Below are 27,579 nucleotides of genomic sequence, written 5' to 3' on the forward strand. Positions count from 1 at the left end.
ATGCAACAGCCTGGAGTTGGCGGCAGAAAGAGGAGACCATATAGTGGCTAAATGACACAGCCTGGAGTTGGCGGCAGCATGAGGAGACCATATCATGGCTGAATAACACAGCCTGGAGTTGGCGGCAGAAAGAGGAGACCATATAATGACTGAATGACACAGCCTGGAGTTGGCGGCAGCATAAGGAGACCATACAGTGGCTGAATGACACAGCTTGGAGTTGGCGGCAGCAAGAGGAGAAAATAGAGTGGCTGAATGACACAGCCTTGAGTTGGCGGAAGCATGAGGAGACCATAATGTTGAAGAAGGAGACAGCCCGGATGTGGCAGCAACATGAGAAGACCATATAGTTGCGGAATGAGACAGTCTGGAGGTGGCAGAAGCATGAGGAGAGCATATGGTGGCAGTATTAGACAGCCTTGAGCTGGCATCAGCATGAGGAGAACATATGGTGGCAGTATGAGACAGCCTGGAGCTGGCATCATCAGGAGGAGACCATATAGGTGCTGAATGACACAGCCTTGAGTTGTCGGAAGAATCAGGAGACCATAAAGTTGCAGAAGGAGACAGCCTGGGGGTGGCAGTAGCATGAAGAGAACATATGGTGGCAGTAAAACAGCCTGGAGGTGGCACCAGCAATAGAACATATGGTGGCAGTATGAAAGAGCGTGGAGCTGGCATCAGTATGAGGAGAACATAATGTGGCAGAATGATGCAGCCTGGAGTTGGCGGCAGCATGAGGAGACCATATCGTGGCTGAATAACACAGCCTGGAGTTGGCGGCAGAAAGAGGAGACCATATACTGTCTGAATGACACAGGCTGGAGTTGGCAGCAGCATAAGGAGACCATATAGTGGCTGTATGACACAGCTTGGAGCTGTTGGCAGCAAGGGGAGACCATACAGTGGTTGAATGACACAGCCTTGAGTTGGTGGAAGCATGAGGGGACCATAAAGTTGAAGAAGGAGACAGCCCGGAGGTGGCAGCAGCATGAGAAAACCATATAGTTGCAGAATGAGACAGTCTTGAGGTGGCAGAAGCATGAGGAGAGCATATGGTGGCAGTATTATACAGCCTGGAGCTGGCATCAGCATGAGGAGAACATATGGTGGCAGTATGAGAAAGGCTAGAGGTGGTATCAGCATAAAGAGAACATATGGTGGCAGTATGAGACAGCCTGGAGCTGGCATCAGCAGGAGGAGACCATAAAGTTGCTGAATGACACAGCCTGTAGGTGGCAGAAGTATGAGGAGAGCATATGGTGGCAGTATTAGACAGCCTGGAGCTGCCATCAGCATGAGGAGAACATATGGTGGCAGTATGAGAAAGGCTAGAGGTGGTATCAGCATAAAGAGAACATGTGGTGGCAGTATTAGACAGCCTGGAGCTGGCATCAGCATGAGGAGAACATATGGTGGCAGTATGAGAAAGGCTAGAGGTGGCATCAGCATAAAGAGAACATATGGTGGCAGTATGAGACAGCCTGAAGCTGTCATGAGCATGAGGAGAACATATGGTGGTAGTATGAGACAGCCTGGAGCTGGCATGAGCATGAGGATAACATATAGTGGCAGTATGGTACAGCCTGGAGCTGGTATCAGCTTGAGGAGAACATATGGTTGCAGAATGAGACAGCCTGAAGGTGGCAGCAGCACGAGGAAACTATATAGTTGCAGAATGAGAAATCCTGGAAGTGGCAGCAGCATGAGGAGAACATATGGTGGCAGTATGAGAAAACCTGGAGCTGGCATAAGCATGAGGAGAACATATGGTGGCATTATGAGACAGCCTGGAGCTGGCATCAGCATTAGGAGCACATATGGTGGTAGATTGAGACAACCTGGAGGTGGCATGAGCATGAGGAGAACATATGGTGGAAGTATGAGACAGCCTTGAGCTGGCATCAGCATGAGGAGAACATATAGTTGCAGAATGAGACAGCCTGGGGATGGCAGCAGCATGAGGAAACCATATATTTGCAGAATAAGACAGCCTGGAGGTGGCAGCAGCATGAGGATAACATATGGTGGCAGTATGAGACAGCCTGGAGCTGGTATCAGCTTGTGGAGAACATATGGTTGCAAAAGGAGGCAGCCTGGAGATGGCATGAGCATGAGGAGAACAAATGGTGGCAGTATGAGACAGCCTTGAGCTGGAATCGGCATGAGGAGAAAATATGGTGTCAGTATGAGACAACCTGGAGCTGGCATCAGCATGAAAAGAACCTATGGTGGCGCAATATGAGACAGCCTGGAGCTTGTATCAGCTTGAGGAGAACATATGGTTGCAGAATGAGACAGCCTGGAGGTGGCATCAGCATGAGGAGAACATATGGTGGCAGAATGAGATAGCCTGGAGCTGTGATCAGCATGGGAACATATGGTGGCAGTATGAGATAGCCTGGAGGTGGCAACAGCATGAGGAGAAAATATGGTTGCAGAATGAGAAAGCCTGGAGGTGGCATCAGCATGAGGAAACCATATAGTTGCAGAATGAGACAGCCTGGAGGTGGAATCAGCATGAGGAGAACATGGTGGCAGTATGAGACAGCCTGGAGCTGGCAGCAGCATGAGGAGAACATGGTGGCAGTATGAGACAGCCTGGAGCTGGCAGCAGCATGATGAGAACATATGGTGGCAGTATGAGACAGACTGGAGCTGGCATCAGCATGAGGAGAACATATGGTGGCAGTATGAGACAGCCTGGAGGACGCATCAGCATGAGGAGAACATATGGTGGCAGAATGAGACAGCTTGGAGCTAGCATGAGCATGAGGAGAACATATGGTGGCAGTATGAGACAGCCTGGAGGACGCATCAGCATGAGGAGAACATATGGTGGCAGAATGAGACAGCCTGGAGCTGGCATGAGCATGAGGAGAACATATGGTGGCATTATGAGACAGCCTGGAGCTGGCATCAGCATTAGGAGCACATATGGTGGTAGATTGAGACAACCTGGAGGTGGCATGAGCATGAGGAGAACATATGGTGGAAGTATGAGACAGCCTTGAGCTGGCATCAGCATGAGGAGAACATATAGTTGCAGAATGAGACAGCCTGGGGATGGCAGCAGCATGAGGAAACCATATATTTGCAGAATAAGACAGCCTGGAGGTGGCAGCAGCATGAGGATAACATATGGTGGCAGTATGAGACAGCCTGGAGCTGGTATCAGCTTGTTGAGAACATATGGTTGCAAAAGGAGGCAGCCTGGAGATGGCATGAGCATGAGGAGAACAAATGGTGGCAGTATGAGACAGCCTTGAGCTGGAATCGGCATGAGGAGAAAATATGGTGTCAGTATGAGACAACCTGGAGCTGGCATCAGCATGAAAAGAACCTATGGTGGCGCAATATGAGACAGCCTGGAGCTTGTATCAGCTTGAGGAGAACATATGGTTGCAGAATGAGACAGCCTGGAGGTGGCATCAGCATGAGGAGAACATATGGTGGCAGAATGAGATAGCCTGGAGCTGTGATCAGCATGGGAACATATGGTGGCAGTATGAGATAGCCTGGAGGTGGCAACAGCATGAGGAGAAAATATGGTTGCAGAATGAGAAAGCCTGGAGGTGGCATCAGCATGAGGAAACCATATAGTTGCAGAATGAGACAGCCTGGAGGTGGAATCAGCATGAGGAGAACATGGTGGCAGTATGAGACAGCCTGGAGCTGGCAGCAGCATGAGGAGAACATGGTGGCAGTATGAGACAGCCTGGAGCTGGCAGCAGCATGATGAGAACATATGGTGGCAGTATGAGACAGACTGGAGCTGGCATCAGCATGAGGAGAACATATGGTGGCAGTATGAGACAGCCTGGAGCTGGCAGCAGCATGATGAGAACATATGGTGGCAGTATGAGACAGACTGTAGCTGGCATCAGCTTGAGGAGAACATATGGTGGCAGTATGAGACAGCCTGGAGGACGCATCAGCATGAGGAGAACATATGGTGGCAGAATGAGACAGCTTGGAGCTAGCATGAGCATGAGGAGAACATATGGTGGCAGTATGAGACAGCCTGGAGGACGCATCAGCATGAGGAGAACATATGGTGGCAGAATGAGACAGCCTGGAGCTGGCATGAGCATGAGGAGAACATATGGTGGCAGTATGAGACAGCCTGGAGGAGGCATCAGCATGAGGAGAACATATGGTGGCAGTATGAGACAGCCTGGAGCTGGCATGAGCATGAGGAGAACATATAGTTGCAGAATGAGACAGCCTGGAGATGGCAGCAGCATGAGGAAACCATATAGTTGCAGAATAAGACAGCCTGGAGGTGGCAGAAGCATGAAGATAACATATGGTGGCAGTATGAGACAGCCTGGAGATGGCATCAGCATGAGGAGAACATATAGTTGCAGAATGAGACAGCCTGGAGGTGGCAGCAGCATGGGGATAACATATGATGGCAGTATGAGACAGCCTGGAGCTGGCAGCAGCATGAGGAGAACATACAGTGGTAGTATGGGACAGCTTGGAGCTTGCATCAGCATGAGAAGAACCTATGGAGCTGGTATCAGCTTGAGGAGAACATATGGTTGCAGAATGAGACAGCCTGGAGGTGGCATCAGCATGAGGAGAACATATGGTGGCAGAATGAGACAGCCTGGAGCTGTCATCAGCATGAGGAGAACATATGGTGGCAGTATGAGATAGCATGGAGGAGGCATCAGCATGAGAAGAACATATAGTTGCAGAATGAAACAGCCTGGAGGTGGCATCAGCATGAGGAAACCATATAGTTGCAGAATGAGACAGCCTGGAGGTGGCATCAGCATGAGGAGAACATATGGTGGCAGAATGAGACAGCCTGGAGCTGGCATCAGCATGAGGAGAACGTATGGTGGCAACATGAGACAGCCTGAAGGTGGCATCAGCATGAGGAGACCATATGGTGGCAGTATGAGACAGCCTGGAGCTGGCAGCAGCATGATGAGAACATATGGTGGCAATATGAGACAGACTGGAGCTGGCATCAGCATGAGGAGAACATATGGGGACAGTATGAGACAGCCTGGAGGAGGCGTCAGCATGAGGAGAACATATGGTGGCAGAATGAGACAGCCTGGAGCTGGCATCAGAATGAGGAGAACATATGGTGGCAGAATGAGACAGCCTGGAGGTGGCATCAGCAGCATCAGGAGTCCTGAAAGTGACCCAGTGGGGCGGTGGGTGGCAATACCAGTACCTAGTGACAAAGGTGGGTAAAAAAGGCATTAGATATGTGGCATCAGCAGGATCAGAATAGTAGCTGAGGCTGGTAGGCAGAAGAATCCGGTCTCTTTTGTAAAAGTGTTAGTGTGCACAAGTAAGTATTGAGGATATGCATTACATAAAACTTAACTTTTAATGATATTCTTAGGATAAAATATATGTTCCCCAAATTTTTTTTAAATTAAACAAAGGAACGGTGTGCAAAAAACTCCATGTGCCACCTACACCACCAAGTATGGATGTGATGCAAAGACCTCTAAAAGGTGGAAGGGAACAACGTATGGTTCATTGTATCCAGTAGGGGTAAAAACTTCCCCTGTAAGGCCCTACTCTTGCATTATTAATCCCTTCTTGGCAAGTGTTACTCGCCCAAAAAAGGGCGGCCCCACACAGGAACCTCTTCCTATTTCCACCTACAAACACTGCCCTTTCCCAGTTTTTTTAGGTGGATATAAGAAGAGGTTCCTGAGGGGGGCCACCCTTTTTAAGACTAGTAACACTTTCCTTGAAAAGGTGGAATGGAACAATGTATTGTCCATTGTAGCAGGTGGGGGTAAAAAATTCCCCTGTAAGGCCCTACTTCTCGCGCTATTAATTCCCTTCTTGGGAAGTGTTAATCGTCCTAAAAAGGGCAGCCCCAAACAGGAAACTCAACATAAAAACCCTGTGAAATGGCAGTGTTTGATTTCCAGAAAATTTTGGGTCCCTATATATTATATCCTAAGAAAAGTAAAGTTTTAGCTAATGCATATCCTCAATACTTACTTGTGGTATGATCTGGAGGAATGTCTGTAACTGGGGAGCAGCAACTTAAAGGGGTTATCCAGGGAAAAAATGTTTTTATATATCAACTGGCTCCAGAGAGTAAAACAGATTTGTAAATTACTTCTATTAAAAAATCTTAATCCTTTCAGTACTTATGAGCTTCTGGAGTTAAGGTTGTTCTTTTCTGTCTAAGTACTCTCTGATGACATGTGTCTCGGGAACCGCCCAGTTTAGAAGAGGTTTGCTATGGGGATTTTCTTCTAAACTGGGCGGTTCCCGAGACACGTGTCATCAGAGAGCACTTAGACAGAAAAGAACAACCTTAACTTCAGAAGCTCATAAGTACTGAAAGGATTAAGATTTTTTAATAGAAGTAATTTACAAATCTATTTAACTTTCTGGAGCCAGTTGATATATATAAAAAAGTTTTTTTTTCCTGGATAACCCCTTTAACCCCTTCACGACGAGCGACGTACATGTACGGCGCCGCGAAGTGTCACTTGGCGCGCGGCGACGTACATGTACGTCGCGGGGTTCCGGGAGCGCCGTGTCACCGGTAGAGGTGATCGGACCGGGATGACTGCTGTTATCTAACAGCAGGCATCCCGGCACATCGCCGAGGGGGGTCCTGAGACCCCCCCATGACAGCGATGCGCGCAAATCGCAGGTCAATTCAGACCTGCGATCTGCGCGATTCCGGGTCATATGGGTCACTGGTGACCCGGTGACCTGGAAAATAAGAGGGATCGTAGGTGTCTGAGACACCCTAGATCCCCCTAAAGGGATAGGAGTTTGGTGGCAGGGTTGCCACCCCTCCTATCCCTGCTATTGGTCGGCCGAGCGACCGACCGATAGCAGACCGGGGGAGGGGGGTTAAAGTTCGGTTCCCCCGCTCTGCCCACCTATCGGTGTCCGGGCAAAACGGGGGAACCGTCCAGGGAGGGTCGGCGCCGAAGGTCCCTACCTGGATCCCGGATCACGATCCTCCATGCGGGGATCCCCCACGGGCGGCGGCGGCTTCCGGGTCCTGCTAGGTGAGTTGTTGCCTAGCAACATCCGGAGGGCCACAGTTTACAGTGGTCTCTAAACCGTGGCCCTCCAGATGTTGCAAAACTACAACTCCCAGCATGCCCAGACAGCTGTTTGCTGTGTGGGCATGCTGGGACTTGTAGTTTTGCAATATTTAGAGGGGTTCAGGTTGTAGATCACTAAGTGGTCTCAAACTGTAGCCCTCCAGATGTTGCAAAACTACAACTCTCAGCATGCCCAGACAGCAGTTTGCTGGCTGGGCATGCTGAGAGTTGTAGTTTTGCAACATCTGGAGGGCCACAGTTTTGAGACCACTGGACAGTGATTTACAACTTGAACCCCTCTAAATCTTGCAAAACTACAACTCCCAGCATTCAGGAACAGCATAAGGCTGTCTTGGCATGCTGGGAGTTGCACTTGCGTGCCTCCAGCCATTGCATAACTACATGTCCCAGCATGCCCTTCCGCAATCAGTACATGCTGGGAGTTGCAGTTTTGCAACAGTTGGAGGCACACTGGTTGGAAAATACTGAGTTAGGTCATAGAACCTAATTCAAGGTTTTCCAGCCAGTGTGCCTCCAGCTGTTGCAAAACTACAACTCCCAGCATGCATGGTCTGTCAGTGCATGCTGGGAGTTGTAGTTTTGACCCCCCTCCCGTGTGAATGTACAGGCTACATTCACACTGGCGGCAGATTACAGTGAGTTCCCCGCTGCAAATTTGAGATGCGGCAAATTTTCCACCGCAGCTCAAACTCCTAGCGGGAGACTCAGTGTAATCCGCCGCCAGTGTGAATGTAACCTAAAAACACTACACTACACTAACATAAAATAAAGAGTAAAACACTACATATACACACGTACACTGCCCCCCCACCCCCCACCCCCCTTCTCCAATAAAAATTAAAAACGTATTGTACGGCAGTGTTTCTAAGATGGAGCCTCCAGCTGTTGCAAAACAACAACTCCCAGCATTTCTGGACAGCCACTTACTGTCCAGGCATGCTGGGAGTTTAGCAACAGCTGTAGGCACCCTGTTTGGGAATCACTGGCGTAGAATACCCCTATGTCCACCCCTATGCAAGTCCCTAATTCATGCCTCAAATGCACATGGCGCTCTCACTTTGGAGCCCTGTCGTATTTCAAGGCAACAGAATAGGGTCACATATGGGGTATCGCCGTACTCGGGAGAAATTGCCTAACACATATTGGGGGGCTTTTTCTCCTTTTACCCCTTATGGAAAGGAACAGTTGGGGTCTACACCAGCATGTTAGTGTAAAAAAATAAAAATTTTTACACTAACATGCTGGTGTTGCCCTATACTTTTCATTTTCACAAGAGGTAAAAGGGAAAAACGCCCCCCAAAATTTGTAACACAATTTCTCCCGAGTACGGAGATACCTCATATGTGGGCGCAAAGTGCTCTGGGGGCGCACAACAAGGCCCAGAAGGGAGAGTGTGCCATGTACATTTGAGGTGATTTGCACAGAGGTGGCTGATTGTTACAGCGGTTCTGACAAACGCAAAAAAAAAAAACACACCCACATGTGACCCCATTTCGGAAACTACACCCCTCACGGAATGTAATGAGGGGTGCAGTGAGAATTTACACCCCACAGGTGTCTGACGGATCTTTGGAACAGTGGTCCGTGAAAATGAAAAATTTTGCACAGCCCACTGTTCCAAAGATCTGTCAGACACCAGTGGGGGGTAAATGCTCACTGTACCCCTCATTACATTCTGTGAGGGGTCTAGTTTCCAAAATGGTATGCCATGTGGGGGTTATTTTGCTGTTCTGGCACCATAGGGGCTTCCTAAATGCGACATGCCCCCCGAGCAAAATTTGCTCTCAAAAAGCCAAATATGACGCCTTCCCTTCTGAGCATTCTAGTTCGCCCGTAGTGCACTTCAGGTCCACTTATGGGGTACCTCCATACTCAGAAGAGATGGGGTTACAAATTTTGGGGGGTCTTTTCTGCTATTAACCCTTGCAAAAATGTGAAATTTGGGGGCGAAACCCACATTTTAGTGAAATTTTTTTTTTTTTTTTACATATGCAAAAGTCGTGAAACACCTGTGGGGTATTAAGGCTCACTTTATCCCTTGTTACGTTCCTCAAGGGGTCTAGTTTCCAAAATGGTATGCCATGTGTTTTTTTTGTTGCTGTTCTGGCACCATAGGGGCTTCCTAAAGGTGACATGCCCCCCAAAAACCATTTCAGAAAAACGTACTCTTTAAAATCCCCTTGTCGCTCCTTCGCTTCTGAGCCCTCTACTGCACCCGCCGAACACTTTACATAGACATATGAGGTATGTGCTTAGTCGAGAGAAATTGGGCTACAAATATAAGTATACATTTTCTCCTTTTACCCCTTGTAAAAATTCAAAAATTGGGTCTACAAGAACATGCGAGTGTAAAAAATGAAGATTTTGAATTTTCTCCTTCACTTTGCTGCTTTTCCTGTGAAACACCTAAAGGGTTAAAACATTTACTGAATGTCATTTTGAATACTTCTGGGGGTGCAGTTTTTATAATGGGGTCATTTATGGGGTATTTCTAATATGAAGACCCTTCAAATCCACTTCAAACCTGAACTGGTCCATGAAAAATTGTGTTTGAAAATTTTGTGAAAAATTGGAAAATTGCTGCTGAACTTTGAAGCCCTCTGGTGTCTTCCAAAAGTAAAAACTCGTCACTTTTATGATGCAAACATAAAGTAGACATATTGTATATGTGAATCCAAAAAAAAAATATTTGGAATATCCATTTTCCTTACAAGCAGAGAGCTTCAAAGTTAGAAAAATGAAAATTTTTTTATTTTTTCATCAAATTTTGGAATTTTTCACCAAGAAAGGATGCAAGTTACCACAAAATTTTACCACTAAGTTAAAGTAGAATATGTCACGAAAAAACAATCTCAGAATCAGAATGATAACTAAAAGCATTCCAGAGTTATTAATGTTTAAAGTGACAGTGGTCAGATTTGCAAAAAAGGGCTTCGTCCTAGAGGTGAAAATGGGCTCCGTCCTTAAGGGGTTAAATATTTTTGGCACTATACTTATTTGTGAAGTGTTGGTGTTGCACCATGGTCAATCTACTCTGATGCATCAGGCATTGGTGGGTGATCATGGCCATAAATATTGGCACCCCTGAAATTTTTCAAGAAAATGAAGCATTTCTCACAGAAAAGGTTTGCAGTAACACGTGTTTTGCTATACACATGTTTATACCCTTTGTGTGTATTGGAACTAAACCAAAAAGGGAGGAGAAAAAGGAAATTGGACATAATGTCACACCAAACTCCAAAAAATGAGCTGGACAAAATTATTGGCACCCTTTCAAAATTGGGGAAAAATAAAATAGTTTCAAGCATGTGATGCTCCTGTAAACTCACCTGGGGCAAGTAACAGGTGTGGGCAATATAAGAATCCCACCTAAAAGTAGATAAAAAGGAGAGACGTTCACTTAGTCTTTGCATTGTGTGTCTATGTGAACCACACTAAGCATGGGCAACAGAAAAAGGAGAAGAGAACTGTCTGAGGACTTGAGAACCAAAATTATGGAAGTATATCAACAATCTCAAGGTTACAAGTCCATCTCCAGAGATCTAGATTTGCCTTTGTCCACAATGCGCAACATTATCTTGAAGTTTGCAACCCATGGTACTGTAGCTACTCTCCCTGGATGTGGACGGAAGAGAAAAATTGATGAAAAGTGCCAATGCAGGATAGTCTGGATGGTGGATAAGCAGCTCCAAACAAGTTCCAAAGATATTCAAGCTGTCCTGCAGGCTCAGGAAGCATCAGTGTCAGCGCAAACTATCCGTCGACATTTAAATGAAATTAAACACTATGGCAGGAGACCTAGGAGGACCCAGGCTGACACAGAGACATAAAAATGCAAGACTACATTTTGCCAAAATGAACTTGAGTAAGCCAAAATCCTTCTGGGAAAACGTCTTGTGGACAGATGAGACCAATATAGAGCTTTTTGGTAAAGCACATCATTCTACTGTTTACCGAAAACAGAATGAGGCCTACAAAGAAAAGAACACAGTCCCTACAGTGAAATATGGTGGAGGTTCAATGATGCTTTGGGGTTGTTTTGCTGCCTCTGGCACTGGGTGCCTTGAATGTGTGCAAGGCATCATGAAATCTGAGGATTACCAATGGATTTTGGGTCGCACTCTACAGCCCAGTGTCAAAAAGTTGGGTTTGCGTCCGAGATCTTGGGTCTTCCAGCAGGACAATGACCCCAAACATACATCAAAAAGCACCCGAAAATGGATGGCAACAAAGCACTGGAGAGTTCTGAAGTGGCCAGCAATGTTCCAGATCTAAATCCCATTGAACACCTGTGGAGAGATCTTAAAGGGGTACTCCTGTGGAAAGCTTTTTTTTTTTAAATCAACTGGTGCCAGATTAGTAAATTACTTCTATGAAAAAAAATCTTAATCCTTCCAGTACTTGTTAGGGGCTGTATACTACAGAAGAAATGCAGGAGAAAATCCCCATAGGAAGCATATGCTGCTCTGAACAGTTCCTAAAATGGACAGCAAAGGTCAGCAGAGAGCACTGTGGTCATGACATCAGAGGAATCCAAAAAGAAAAGCATTTCCTCTGTAGTATATAGCCCATAAAATGTATTGGAAGGATCAAGATTTTTTTAAAGAAGTTTTTTACAAATCTGTTCAACTTTCTGGCACCAGTTGATTTAAAAATAAAAGTTTTCCACGGGAGTACCCCTTTAAAATTGCTGTTGGGAAAAGGCACACTTCCAATAAGAGAGACCTGGAGCAGTTTGCAAAGGAAGAGTGGTCCAAGATTCCGGCTGAAAGGTGTAAGAAGCTTATTGATGGTTGTAGGAAGCGACTGATTTCAGTAATTTTTTTTTCCAAAGGGTGCCATGGCAGTGGAAGGTGCCATGGCAGTGGAAGGTGAGAGCAGAGGGCCCCCCGAGTCAGACCTGTGAGAGGATGGACTATGGCGCAGATAGGCATCAGCCAACTGACTACATAGGATGTCTCTGTAGTAGGCCCGTTTGTCCTCCCTCTCAGTGGGTGTAAAAAAGGCCCCCATTTTGTGTTTGAGGATCCAAAAAGGTGATGAGCCAGAAGTCATCCCGCTGCCAAAGGCTGACAATTTGGTGGTCACTACACAAGCAAGTGAGCATGCATCATGTCATTTGTGCAACTGACTCGGAGGGACTACCTACCTCCATCTCCACTGCATACTGCCATAGTGTGTCTGGGTGCTCTGTCTCGCCTTCCTCATAACCCTCTAGCTCCTCTGGCTGCTCCTCCTTTTCCTCTCCTTTCAGATGACTAGAAAATCTGCCCATCTTGCGAAACCTAAACTGTGCTCCACTGAGCCCATCCCAATCCTCCTCCTCCTCCTCCAGTTCAGCCCCCACAGGGCTCATGTGTCCATGAGATGTAAGCGCCACGTCTCCAGTGCCCTGACCAGCCATCGTTTCCAACACATATTGTAGTAAATGAAGCAGTGGAATGACGTTGTTCATCCCGTAATCCTGGCGCCTGACTAATAATGTCAAAGGGCTTGAGCAAACGGGAGGAGTCACGTATGAGCTGCCACTGGTTGACATTGAAGTTACACAGGGGAGTACCCCTATCTGCTTGGATCATCAAGAAATCGGTGATGGCTTTTCTCTGTTCGTATAGTCGGTCCAACATATGGAGGGTAGAATTCCAATGTGTGGAAACGTCACAAATCAGACTATGTTGAGGGATACCGTTCTGATGCTGCAGCTCAAAGAGGGTGTGCTTTGTGGTGTACGAGTGGCTGAAATGCATGCAAAGTTTCCTTTGTTAGTATGTCTTGCAGATGGGGGAACACTTCAGGAACCGCTTGACAACCAGATTGAACATGTGTGCCATACATGGCGCATGTCTTTCTTGTTGCAGCACAGACAAGATGTTCTTCCAGTTGTCGGTCACCATGGTTACCATTTCCAGTTTTCGTGGAGTAAGCCATGATTCGATTTCATGATGAATCAATTCCGCCCCTGTGTGACTCCGTGTGTCACATGGTATGCTGGAGGGGCACTGAGACTTGTCCGTGCAGTGGAGCCTGAGGACACAGTGGAGGAAGAGGAGGCGGAGTCGCACACTGTCACAGGACCAATGGCCTGAGAGCATGGACACGAAATTGGCATGACCTGTCCAAGTTGCTGTTGTGGCTGTGCAGGAACCACATTTACACAGTGGGCGGTAAAGGACATGTATTGTCCCAGACCGTAGTTACAGCTCCACACATCGGCACTGCCGTGCACTTTGGTACACACCGACAGGCTCAAGGACTGGCCAACCTTCTGTACCACAAAATTTTGCAGGGCTGGTATTGCCTTCTTCACAAAGAAATGACGGCTTGGGACTCTCCACCCCCTGGTCAGGAGCGCATTCAGCTTCTGCGCCGTTGGATGAGTAGGCACATACTGTTGTCTCTTGATAATGGCTTTGCTGATGGGTTGCTGGCGGAAGGACTGAATCGAACTAGAAGGAGCAGGAGTATCTGGAGCGACAGATGATGGGTAAGACACACAGCTCCCTTCGGCTGAGGTGGTGGAGCCTTGGCTGGCTGAAACAGGGAGCGGCATGCCACTGGGGAATTCAGCAGGCTGGACCACCACATCGGAGCCATGGTTCTCCCAGGCTGCTTTATGGTGATGCTGCATATGTTGACGCACGGCCGTGGTGCGGGACCCTGGCCACGCATCCCCTTCTGCTGACACATCTTGCATGTGGCCATGTTAACATCCTCCGGATGCTTGATGGAAAACTGCCACACCGCTGAGTAGCTGATTTTCCCTGCAACAGTCTGCACTGATTGACTGCTACTGCCACTGACTTTAGGAACCCCTGCTCCAATACCACCTGGGAAGGTAGGTTGCAGTAAAGCAGGTGGTATACCCCGGGCACGTTTGGCTCCAAACTTTCAACTTCCGCCACCATGCTGACTGCCAACAATGCTACCACCTTGCTGGCTCAGCTGCTGCCTCACGGGCAACCTGCAACCCTCCTCTCCTGATGTTGAAGCCCCTTCTGCACCCGGCTCCCAAGTGCGATCGGCTTCATCATCATCAAGTTGTATCTGCACGTCACTGATGCCCTCCTCAGGTTCCTCAACAGTATCTGCTTCAGGAGCCTGAACGCTCGCAACTCCACCTCCCATGCACTCTCCTCATCGCTACTTTCCCGCCTATCAGAGCAAGTATCTCCTAAACTTCTTGGCTGGGCAGTAGCTGCTGACAGTCCTCTAGTAGATCGTCCTCACTAAATAGTGGAGCTGAACCCACAACATAAGATACTTGTGTGGGGGAGGGAACAGCATAGGATAGAGCAAATGGGAGGACAGGGGCTGCTCCCGGGCCATGTCAACTGAGGATTGTGTATGTGGAACCCACCGACTGTTGACTGGGGGTGTCAGATGTCACTTGTGATGAAGTAAATGACCGTGTTAACCAATCGATGATGGCAGATAGGTTGCTGGTCGAGACATGACCACTAGCTGATACCGGGAGCTCAGGCCTCTCGTTGTGACTCCTGCTGCCACTCGCCCCTAGTCTGCTGCGACCTCTGCCTGATGAATTTAGGTCTCTGCCACTCCTTTGTGCATGTCCTGGCACTTCTCTGCCTGACATACTTTGTACGTATATGAGGGGAGTACAATGCGCTCCACTACGCTTAAAACAGTATATGTCTCCTTGGTAGCATACAGCTGCTAAAAATGGGTAAAGGGTAAAGATTTTTTTAAAGTAGTAATTTACAAATCTGTTTAACTTTCTGGCACCAGTTGACTTATAAAGACCTAAAAAAATGTTTTCCACCGGAGTACCCCTTTAACACTTCTTGGGAAGTGGGGATCATTGCTGTATTGTTATAGCTTAAAATACTAGAAGGAAGTGTTCATAGTGAACTCAATTGAATACAGCAAAAGAGGATGCATTTCTGGAGAGTAATGATATTACAGGTTATGGATACTAGATTTATAGGAACAGAACACTTTTCCAGGGATTTGTTCTGATTGCCATATTTGGAATTGAGAATATTTTTTTTTTCTCCCCAGTATGGGGCAATAGGCATCCTCATAATTTTTATTTTTTTTGCCTTCCTCTGGATCAATACAGCAGGGACACAATAGGGATATAAGTTGAACTTAATGGATTTTTTCAACCTTATAAACATTTTTGCCTGATTGGAGTATTAATCATTTCCGAATCGGTTTCTTAGTTGGTCAGCCATTTAGATGCATTGAGTTAGTCAGCTCACATGATTTCAGATTCGTCTTTGAGGAATAATTCTGAGTACTCCATTTCTGGATCTCAGAAGAAGGAAAACAGACCCCTTGTCATGTGGCTTAATAGTAGGTACAAAATCAAATGGTAAGACTTACCGGTTTGCCATCATTCAGGCTCATACATACTAACAAAGGACCCACAAGCCCAGAATAAGGATCTCGGACCACATCAACCGATGAGTAGTACAGCCATGGTATGCAGTTTAGGTCATCAAGGGTTGGTCCCACTCTGTATGGTACGTGCCATTCATATGTGAAGGTATCTCCTGGCTCTACATGGGAAGCCTGAGACTTTTGATCTGATTCTGTGGTTGTAAGATTCGCTGGAAGATTTAAAATGAGTTAATATCCTAAATAATAATCTTTTTATAGAAACATAAAATGTGTCAGCAGATAAGAACCATTTGGCCCATCTAGTCTGCCCAATATTTCTGAATACTATGAATAGTCCTTGTCCCTATCTTATAGAAAGGATAGCCTTATTCCTATCCCATTCATGCTTAAACTCTATTTGTGCTATTACTTTATAGCGGTTAATATATTTTATGTAACTTGAATATGTACCAAGCTGAAAATTTTTACTTATATCATTACTAGTCCTACATGCTATCTGTTTCATTCCAGCGGTTTTCACATGTTACATTTTTTCCATACCTTTTGTCTGCACTGGTATGATGCTGAAATCCAATTACTGCCTCTACTCCCTAGTGCTTGTGGTAGCAAGAAAACGCAAAAATTTTTTTTTTATTTACTCATAAAACTGCAACATTTTAGCTTACTGAACACCAGGCTCAGTGGGAATGGAAATCAATGGTTAATTATAAGTGAATCTCACTTTATTAACTTGAAGAACAAAGGGCTTTATAAGTGTTTATACATCATTGCCACAGAAGTTTGTAATATCTATTTAATTCAATGGCATTTCAATACATGCGACATTTAAGTAATCAGAAGAGCAATTTGAGATGTCACAGACTCCAATCACATGTCTGTAACTTTCTGAAGATCATTGTGACTTGATAAAACTTGCTTTTATGATATAAAAATAGAAAAGTAACCAGCACCAACCTTTAGAGACGTTGCCTGTTTCGTAGACTGCACCTTCCATAGATTTCATATAGCTCACTCCATGGGCCTGGATACTGTAGGGGCGGCTTGCATTGTTCCTAAAAGTAACTTTTATTGTATCTCCAACTTCTGCCGAAATAACGGGTCCTAGAAATAGAGACAAGTTTATTAAAAGATTGACTATACAGAAATAGCTTTTTGAAGGATGAATTTAAAATAATGAATAAATATTATTGCAAAGGCCTGCTTACATGACTTGTGCCGCATTTATTAAGTGTTTAGACACTTTATAGACATGTGCTTTGCACTTGTGTGCAACTGCATGTGCTACATATATGTCAAAATTGTGGCATTATATTGTGAAGTAATGTAGGAAAAATTATAGCTGGTTCTAAACCTAGACAAGACAATCTAAAGGTATGCTATATCTGTTAAACAGCATGAATTACACTGTTTTGATGACTGTCTAGTCTAAGAACACACTGTCTGTTATACAGTATTAGTAAATCTGGACTGATATTTTCTAATAGGCAGTGCAGCATTATATACGTTATTTTACAGGTTGAGTTAACAGCTGAATATTTATCAGATTTTTTAGTGTTTTAGTAAGAATGCTTTAAAGGGGTACTCCGCCCCTAGACATCTTATCCCCTATTCAAGGATACGGGATAAGATGTCTGATCACAGGGGTCCCGCTGCTGGGGACCCCTGCGATCTCTCCTGCAGCACCCCTGTCATCAGCTCTCCGGAGAAAAGTTTGCTCCATGGCTGATGACAGGGGCCAGCTGTTCGTGATATCGTGGCTCCGCCCCCTCATGACATCACACCCTGCCCCCTTAATGCAAGTCTATGGGAGGGGGCGTGGTAACAGTTATGCCCCCTCCCATAGACTTGCATTAAGGGGGTGGGGTGTGACATCATGAGGGGGCGGAGCCACGATATCACGAACCGCCGGACCCTGTATCGTGAGTTATCAGCCACAGAGCAAACCTAGCTCCGGAGAGCTGATGACTCGGGGGACTACAGGAGAGATTGTGGGGGTCCCCAGCAGCGGGATCCCTGCGATCAGACATCTTATCCCCTATCCTTGGATAGGGGATACGATGTGAAGTGGCGGAGTTCCCCATTAAGCATGACCAAAAAGTAGCTTGTTTTACCTAGAATATTGTTCAAGTGCATTCATGAAAATGAATGAAAACCCTGAAGCACTGGTCCATTTAAGAACTTTAAAGGTAAAGGCCCATTCTATATAGGTAACTTATATTAAAGTCAATGATCAACAAATTGGAAACAGTTTCACACTAAATCTCAAAATCAAACAAAATGCATCCCGAATCTATATGACTTTCCTCTGCTCTCTGTACAATTCTTTCTATCAACCTATCAATTTTTGTAGAAATGTATCGGCAAGTTTTAAAGATATAAAGGATTACCCAGGAGTCCAAGATGTTCTTCCTCCTTGGTTCTTTCTTTTTTTTTAGTAAAAGTTGCATCTGTATATTCTACATAAACTGCTTTCTTATAGGATCCTCCAATTCTGTTTTTATTTTGTGTGAAAAATGTTGCTGATTCGCTGTAGTAAAATAGAAAACAATGTAAGGCTCTGATCATATCATGTTTCAGCCTTCCTCAGATGTTACACCAAGAAATATATACAAATGTTTTGGGTAGAGAGTATGGGGGAGATTTATCAAAACCTGTCCAGAGGAAAAGTAGCTGTGTTGGCCATAGTAACCAGTCAGATTGCTTCTTTCATTTTGCAGAGGCCTTTTCAAAAATGAAAGATTTTGATAGTCTACTATGCAAAAGAAAACAAATTATACAGTATTTTATTATTATTTTTTTTATAATAAAATACAATGGCATAAGCAAATGTGAAGAATGAATAGTAGAACTGTCAAATGGATGTAAACTTTTTAATTTATGAATGCATTTGGCAAAACTTTTTTGCGCAATATACATTTCAACCCGCCTCCTAATAAAGCTGAAGGTTAAACTTAGGGGGAGATTTATCAAAACCTGTCCAGAGGAAAATTTGCCCATAGCAACCAATCAGATCGCTTCTTTCATTGTTCAGAGACCTTTTAAAAAAATAAAAGAAGCAATCTGATTGGTTGCTATGGGGAAATCTCCCCCTTAGTCTTTTTTCATGTAATCTCATTTCTGTTTTTGCAGATGATTCCAAGTAATACAGTAAAGTCTACAGAAGATGTGCATACAGTATAAGCTAATTCGGAAACAGTAAGTGTTTGGGCATCAGTAAAAATAGAGTAAACACAAGTAGAATTTAAGACTAATGCAAAATAAATACTAGAAAGTTACTGTGACACTAAACATTCACCATTTAGGGTGCGTTCACACAAAGTAATTCAAGAGGAATTTGCTCGAGTAATTCCTCTTGAATTCTCGGCTCCAAATGAATGCACATCTCCTCTGCCTATTAACTTTAATGTTTTTTTCCTCTGTCCTGTTCACACTGTGGAAATTCTGCTAGCGGAATTCCAACGCTGAATTCCGTTCCGCTTGAAGAATGAGCATGTTCATTCTTCAAGCAGAATCCGCTAGCAGAAATCAATAGATGTCAATGGTAAAAAAAAATTCAGCCCGACCTCGTTTTCGTGCGCAATTCACGCGGAAATGGCTAAAAAAACCTTAATTTCTTTCTCCCCCACTTCCGCGTACAATTCCTCGTGCAATTACGGGCACATTGCACGCGAATTGCACGCGAAAATAAATAAAAAAATTAGCCCGTAAATTTTTTGGTGTGAATTACTCTTGATTTACTACGTGTGAACGCACCCTTATGTTAAAGGTGCACTCCACTGGAAAACATTTTCTTTTTAATCAGCTGGTGCCAGAAAGTTAAACAGAGTTGTAAATTACTTCCATTAAAATATATTAATCCTTTCTGTTCTCATCAGCTGCTGTATGCTCCACAGGAAGTTCTTCTCTTTTGGAATTTTCTTTATGTCTGACCACAGTGCTCTCTGCTGACACCTCTGTCCATTTTAGGAACTCTCCAGAGTAGGAGCAAATACCCATGGCAAACCTCTGCTTCTCTGGACAGTTCCTGACATGGACAGATGTGTCAGCAGAGAGCACTGTGGTCAGACAGAAAAGCAATTCAAAAAGAAAAGAACTTCCTGTGGATCATACAGCAGCTGATAAGTACTAGAAGAATTAAGTTTTTAAATAGAAGTCATTTACAAATCTGTTTAACTTTCTGGCACCAGTTGATTGTAAAAAATAAAATTTCCACTGGAGTACCCCTTTAATTTGAAACTTTTGTTCACTTATGTTAATTTGAAAAAAAAGACCTATAATTACATTCTGTTGTGGAATTTGTCTGTGAGACAATAATGTTCTCCAACCAAGAAATAATGCTGCCTCTTGTGACTAGAGATACCGTACATACCTCCCAGGATCATCCAACTGTTGTCCATTGAACTTGTTTATTGCTGTTGGCGCATAATTCCAGATGACCTCCTCAGCAGCAATATAATACTGTCTTACATTTGAGCTAAAGCTGCAACTTGTTTGTCCTGTACAGTTTTCTACTTCAAAAATTGCCTGCATTCCACCTGTGGAACAATATATTTCTTTATAGATTAATGGGATCCTGTTAATATGATTTTCAGTATTAATTTACCAGTAAAGCATACTTATTTGATATTGTTTCTTATCGTGTGCCTCTATAAGCATTCTGATCCATAATTGTAAAAAAAAATCAATTTTATGGAGAACCTGTAGCCAAACCTTAAAAATGTGATATCACTGTCATTAAATACCTTAGGGAGCAATGATCAAATACCTTTTTACAGATTCTTGATATGTCTGACAAGTAAGGGAATAAGTCAAATGGGTGTGACTTCATTTTAATAATGGGAGGACTTACCTTTAGAATCGACTGACGATATAATTTCCCACTTCTTACCCCACTCAGTCAAACCTCAGGATAAAAACTAGGCCTGTGCCTAAAGAACTAACATGTAGTTAACAATGTGATCGTTGGTGACTATCTTTCCCTGAAAAAGTAAATGTTTGTGACCACCCCAAGCTACTACTTTGTCATATTTTAAAATAGGTAATTCATCAATGACCACAGTTTTACATCTTTTGCACTGCTGTGCACTCCTCTCGTTGTCTCCCCCCTCCCCCCCTCTTCAGACCCATTGACTTTATTCACATTTTGTTAGGTGTTGAGGTCTTGAGTTAAAATAAATAAATAAACACCACAATGTCTTCTTTACCCTTACACAAAGCCCAGGAATGAGACTTCTGACAGCCAGGGTTTTGGTGGGCAATTGTAACTTCACCTAAATGGACACTGTCAGATGAAAAAACTTTTGACATATCCTAACAGCATATTAAAATGTTTGATGGGTGGGCACTGAGTGTTAAAATTTCTATTGATCAGAAGAATGAGCCAGGAGAAATCCGCACTCTGTCCCGGCTCTGTGTCACATGACTGAAGTAAGTTAATGCCCATGTCAAAGTGGTCAAATAATGACAACAATTCCTTATGGCAACAGTTAATGTGTAAAAATGTACTGTAATCTCTGCCTGATGGATCTCTTCCATATATCAGAAAAGTTTTACAAATTCCTTTAGTGATAATCACTATTCCTATTACTGTACTGTACGACAGGTATCACTAGAGAAGAGGGTAATGGCTTTTATACTAAAGATCATGTACAGACAGGATAGAACAGTGTAAAATGTAAGGAGAGCTTATGTGACACCGTGATCAGGAGGATGCTGGTAAACAAATGGGTCATGGAGTCAATAAAAAGGCCTACTAGACGCAGCGAGGTGAGAAGATGAGCAAGTGCTTCTCTTCTCACTCCTAAGTTGGAAAAAAAACATACAGTAAGTAACAATCAGAGGGCAAGTATGATCTTTGGTTAAGGGAAGAATGGGTAACATTTAAAAAATTCCATGTTGCCCCTCCACCTGAGTGATCTACAGTCATACAGAAAGAGGAAGAGGACAATGCAAGAATAAAAAATCTTTTCACAGGTGACCATAGCTTTTAAATAAACAGATCATTTTAATCTGAAATAATTTACCTTCCCAATGGTCAGTAACTTGACAGCTGAGGAGCCACTTTCCAGGGTTCTTAGGTGACATTGTGGCTTGAATCATTGTTGCCGGAAAAACATTAAGAGTATCCACACGATAATGCTGATATGTTAATACCTGACCATGGAAGTTCACTGAATGAATATCTACTTCATTTCCTGTCCCGATCATATACCACACGACTTCTGTGTTATCGCACATGGAGAGACCTGGGAGGTTCCCATACATGTAGCCATTGATAGCTGTCACACAGGAAGAAATAGGAAGAAATGAAAATAATAATAATATTTATTTATATAAATTACCCTGCACTTTGCAATTTTGAGGGGATAAATATCAGACATTACAATATTACAGCTAATTATTCCAGCTAGAGGCATGAAGGTCCTGCTCACGAGAGCTTTCAATATGTGTAAATATTATATATATATATATATATATATATATATATATATATATATATATATATACTATGGTTCAGCCATGTTTATAAATATAATAAATTACATAAACACCAATATCTGCGTGTTTGAAGTGCATAGAGCATATATGATGGTGGAGAAACAGATTGATTGGAGCGAGATCAATTAGGGATATAATACGTCTGCTTGAAGAGATGTGTCTTTAGGGCACTTTTATAACTGTAAATGGTGGGTGTAAGTCTAAGGGTATTTATTCCAGAGAATTGGTGCAGCACAAGTAAAGATATTAGTTTTAGATAATTAACAGAGAGGAGAGCATATATAAAATAAGAAAAACTACTACAAGAGAACATAGTTTTAAATTAGAGGGGCAAAGGTTTATGCAGTAATGTGAGGAAGTATTACTTTACTGAGAGAGTAGTGGATGCATGGAATAGCCTTCCTGCAGAAGTGGTCGCAGCAAATACAGTGAAGGAGTTTAAACATGCATGGGATAAGCATAAGGCTATCCTTCATATAAGATAGGGCCAGGGACTATTGATAGGATTCAGATTATTGGACAGACTAGATGGGCCAAACGGTTCTTATCTGCCGACACATTCTATGTTTCTAAGCATGTACAGGATGGTAGATAGCGATGAGGGAAGTGCAGCACTGTGAAGAGCTTTATGGATGAGAGAGAGGATTTCAACTCCAAGACATAAGCTTGCTACCTAGGAGTTAGGCAGAGTTAGGCTGAATCTCCTGCCGGAAAACTTCCATCCAGAGATTCCCAGTGTGGCCTGCACTGACTGAAGTCTATGGGCTATAGTTTGAGCTACAATTCCACAAGCGGAAGTTCTGCCATGTAAATAGACCCTTACACTCGGAAATTCCACAGTATGAACCTAGCCTTATGGTAGTACCACACTGAGATGGATATATCAGGTTTAGGTAGTTTAGTCAATGGAGGAAAAACAAGAAATATTTTCTTATAAATATAAAAGGAGGACATGATGTTTGAGATAGTAGGAGTGTCACAAGAGGTATAGAGCTAAGTGTCATCAGCATAGAGATGATACTGAAACCAAATCTGGTGATATAATATCTGGTTTCACTCAGCTTTATTATTTATCCCCAGCAACACTAAGTACATTAAACACAAAAGACAACCTGCTCATCTGAGCACTAAACACTTTACAACATCCCCGAGTGTTGTTGTAAGCCTCTTGCTCAGTGCTGTACATATAACATGTCCCATAGTAATGAATAGTCCACCATGAGACTTTTACAATTTTACCCAACAAAATTCAACAATTACATTTTTTTTTGCTTCGTAATGCATTATATGGTAAAATAAAGTGTGCCAATAAAAAGTACGACTTGCCGCACAAAAAAATAAGTAGTAAATTCAACCTAAATTCAACCCTGTCAGTGGATAAATGAAAGCATTATGGGTCTTAGAAGGTGAGGAAGAAGAAAATGCAAGCCAAAAAGCAAAACTTGGGGTTTGGGAAGTAGTTAGACTCATCAATTCAAGAGGCATAATGCCACAAGCCATATGTAAAACCATACATATACCCATTCATACATAAATACCCATCTCACCATATACCAATCCATCCAAGTACCCATTCTTTAACAATCTCATATCTACATGTCTATCTAGTAGATAACTTACAGTGCATTTTATTGCTTTCTATAAAGTCTTCATCTTCTTTATCAACAGAGGCAGGATCAGTGCAGTAAGTATTGATATTTTCATCCAGATACCAACTTGAGTTTTCATCCACCACAGAAAACATTAAAATAAATTCCTTCTGTCTTTCCCTCTGCTCCTTAGCATTTAGGACACCTATAGGAAAAGGCAATAATACCTGTTTAGCATTTTACTGCATTTTTGTGCTATTTTTCCTGCCATTTTCTCCAGCTTTCTTAAATTGCAAAAAAAACACTGCTACTATATTGTGCATTTTTTTCTGTCCTCTGTTTTCTTTTTTTCTAAAAGCAGTATGCTGTAGGTATAGATTATTTTTTTCATGAAAGCTAAAGTATTTCAGAGTATGAAACTGAAACTGCTTAGAGGTTCCCTATAAAGGGGTATAATGGGTACTAAAAAATATTTGAAAATCAATACACTGTAGTACTTTTCTAAAATACATCTTTATGCCTGCATCCCTGGAGTAGGCTAAGGCAGCAGACGACAACTCAGGGGGCTTGCTTTTGACCTTGGAAGTCAAGTATTCAAGCAAAATACAAATATAATACTTACTACAATTAAATCTTTTACTCACATAAAAGGTATATAAAACAGATGAATAAAACTATAACAGGAATATCCAGTTATACCTTCTTTGCAGATAATTAAGGGTCCAACAAGTCCGGAATAAATGTCTCTTGTAGAATCCACATGTGAGTGATAAAGTCTGACAACACAATTATCATCCATTACAGATGGACCTTGGTCAGCGACAACCTCCCATTGGTAAGTATACGATTCACCTGGCTCTACGAAATCATCTTTCTTTTGTGCCCCGGAAGTATTATCTGGATATAAGGCTCCTGAAAAAAAGCTATCATTACATTAATATTCATGCTATTGTGGAAATTTGACTTTATTTTAAACTATTTGACAAAATGGTATATAGTAGATTCAGCAATATTAGCTGGATGAAGATCGTCTTGTGTGCAGGGGTGTAAGTTGTTCTTGGTAGAGGGAAGAGTAAATTGTGAAATATGAAACGCCTGACTTGGAGTGTTGTCCCCAATTCTCATAGCTACCACTATAGCAAGATAAGGACCCTTTAACACAGGTCGATGCTGCCCAGATGATAATACCAACTCTGCCTCTTTGCATGGGTTTCAGCAAGGAGATTTACAAGAGGACATTTTTCTCACTGAATTCCGTTGTGTGAACATACCCTTAGGCTTGGTACAGTGACCCCCTCGACCTACGATGGCCCCGACATACGATAATTTCAACATGCGATGGCCTCTCAGAGGCCATCGCATGTTGAAGGCAGCATCAACATACGATGCTTTTTTATGTCGGGGCCATCGCATAAACGGCTATCCAGCAGTGCTGACTGCTTCAGCTGCCACCGCATAGCCGTTTACGGTGCCCCGTGAGCTCCGGCGCGTCCTCTTCAGGATCCTCTGCATCGTTGGCGCTCTCCATCAACGTCATCACGTCGCTGCGCATGCCGTCCCGTCATCCAATAGGAGCGGCATGCGTAACAACATGATGGCGGCGACGGAGAGCGCGGATGCCGGGGAAGCAGAGGTCTTACCGGAGCATCGGGGACACCTCAGGGACGCGGCGACAGCAATGGATGGCGACATCCCGGGCAGCGGTGACGAGCGGTGATGGTCCGGAGCGGCGGGGACAGGTGAGTACAATTTCCTCTAACAGTGGTCTTCAACCTGCGGACCTTCAAATGTTGCAAAACTACAACACCCAGCATGCCCGGACATGCTGGGTGTTGTAGTTTTGCAACATCTGGAGGTCCGCAGGTTGTAGACCACTGTCCTATACTTTACATTGCACGGATCCCTCAACGTGCAAAGGTTTCAACAAACGATGGTCCGTTTGGAACGGATTACCATCATACGTTGAGGGACCACTGTATATTATAACAGACTCTGCTGCAGGGGTATTTCTAGCTCCCCACTCCTGAAAAAGGTAGATGTCAAAGACACTGGCCCAGATTTATCAGTTTACCTGAAACCAAAACTGTCTGGTGTTGCCCATAGTAACCAGTTACAACTCAGCTTTCATTTTACCAGAGCTCTTTAAGGTATAAAAACTGATATGTGATTGGTTGTTATGGACAAAACCAGAAATTTTAGGTTTCTGGCAGATTAATAAATACGGGCCAATATATTTATTTGTTTAAAAGGTGATGTAGCTGACATAGCTATAACATCTCAAATGCTCATTGTCCCAGAATACTACTTTTTATTAAGGTGAACAAATAAGAAGAATGTGATTTATTCAACCCATGTTGCAGCAGCAACATTTCAATTCATCAATAGAATAATTTTCATTGTGTAAGCGATAAATTCAGTGCACCATTTCATCTGCTAACTATACCCCTGGGAGCGCACAACAAGACAAATCACAAAGCCTGAGCAGAAGACATGAAAATATTGCAAAATTAGACGATTATTTTGGTGCAAGTCATTGTGAAAAATAAAATAGACTGCACACGCAGTTTTGTAGGTGCATGCCTGTTGATAAACCTCCCTCTAAAAGTAGTTGACCTGTATGTTGTCACTACATATATATATATATATATATATATATATATATATATATATATATATATATATATTTATATATTGTTTTTTTTTTTTTTTTTTTTTTTTATACAACTTGTCCATCCTCATCCATACGTACCTACCCTGCATCCGGAGACTATTCTCCTAATAAAATATAATAGATCTCATCAGATCGGATTCTGATACTTCTCAGTGATGTTACCATAGTTTCCATCTCTATTCAAATAAGGAAGTAGAGCACATTTTATATGCCTCCGTTTCTTCCAGTTTATAGTTCCTTTGAACTATAGTCATAACTTCCATAACTATAGGCATCTCCTTAGATTTCCACCTTTTAGCTATTTCATTATGGGCCACAAATAGTATATGGGCAGTTATCCTTAATTTTGTAATAGGTAACTTCCCCAGTGTTAAAGAAAGTAATGTAGCCTCTGGTCCCCATGGTATCAGGGATTTCACCTTGGCCTTTACTGCTAAGTTAAGCTCTCTCCAAAATTTTACTATTTTTCTACACTCCCACCAGCATCCACACATCGCCAACAATGGTTTAAAGGGGTACTCCGGTGAAAACCTTTTTTCTTTTAAATCAACTGGTGGCAGAAAGTTAAACATATTTTAAATTATTTCTATTAAAAAATCTTAATCCTTCCTGTACTTATTAGCTGCTGAATACTACAGTGGAAATTCTTTTCTTTTTGGAATGCTCTCTGATGACATCACAAGCACAGTTCTCTCTGCTGACATTATGATAATAATAATAATGCTTTATTTATTGTTGTCCTTAGTGGGACTTGAACCCAAGTCCCCAGCACTGCAGGGCAGCAGTGATAACCACTGAGCCACCATGCTGCCCTTAGCATACATGTGCTATGCATATGGTTGCTAAAATGGACAGAGATGTCAGCAGAGAGCACTGTGCTTGTGATGTTCCAAAAAGAAAGGAATTTCCTCTGTAGCATTCAGCAGCTAATACGTACTGGAAGGATTAAGATTTTTTAATAGAAGTAATTTACAAATATGTTTAACTTTCTGCCACCAGTTGATTTAAAAGAAAAAAGGTTTTCACCAGAGTACCCCTTTTAGTTAAGTGGAGAAATCTGACTCATCCGATGTGGAGTCAGATTCCATCTATACATAAGTTTCCTTGATACTTCCAGATAGTTTATACAGTGAGAAACCTTAGTTGGTAATTGAGAGGCAAAACTCTACTCTTCTCTCGAAAACTCTCGAAAGATCTCTTTCCTATTTTGACTGAAAGGAAAAGAGCTGGGAACCCTCTAGTGCTAGCATGTGGGTGAATGCAGTTGATATGCCTCAATTATTCTGATTTGTAAAATATTTTTCATAAAGGGCGGGGGGGGGGGGGGGGCTCCTGTAGGGTCTGCCAGTGCAAAATCCTTAATCCTTCCAGTACT

At 43.2% G+C, this 27,579-nt stretch overlaps 1 protein-coding gene across 1 annotated transcript in view; it reads right to left on the minus strand.

Annotated features, from left to right (window-relative positions):
• LOC130361620 (ceruloplasmin-like) overlaps positions 1-27,579 on the minus strand; it is a 78,184-nt gene that overhangs the window by 23,174 nt on the left and 27,431 nt on the right. Inside the window, 7 exon segments of the mRNA XM_056564845.1 lie at positions 15,429-15,655; positions 16,401-16,547; positions 17,834-17,973; positions 19,816-19,981; positions 21,470-21,724; positions 23,565-23,738; positions 24,233-24,445. Of these exon segments, the coding sequence (XP_056420820.1) occupies positions 15,429-15,655; positions 16,401-16,547; positions 17,834-17,973; positions 19,816-19,981; positions 21,470-21,724; positions 23,565-23,738; positions 24,233-24,445 (1,322 nt within the window).

This window comes from Hyla sarda, chromosome 3, assembly GCF_029499605.1.
Source record: "Hyla sarda isolate aHylSar1 chromosome 3, aHylSar1.hap1, whole genome shotgun sequence".
NCBI lineage: Eukaryota > Metazoa > Chordata > Amphibia > Anura > Hylidae > Hyla > Hyla sarda.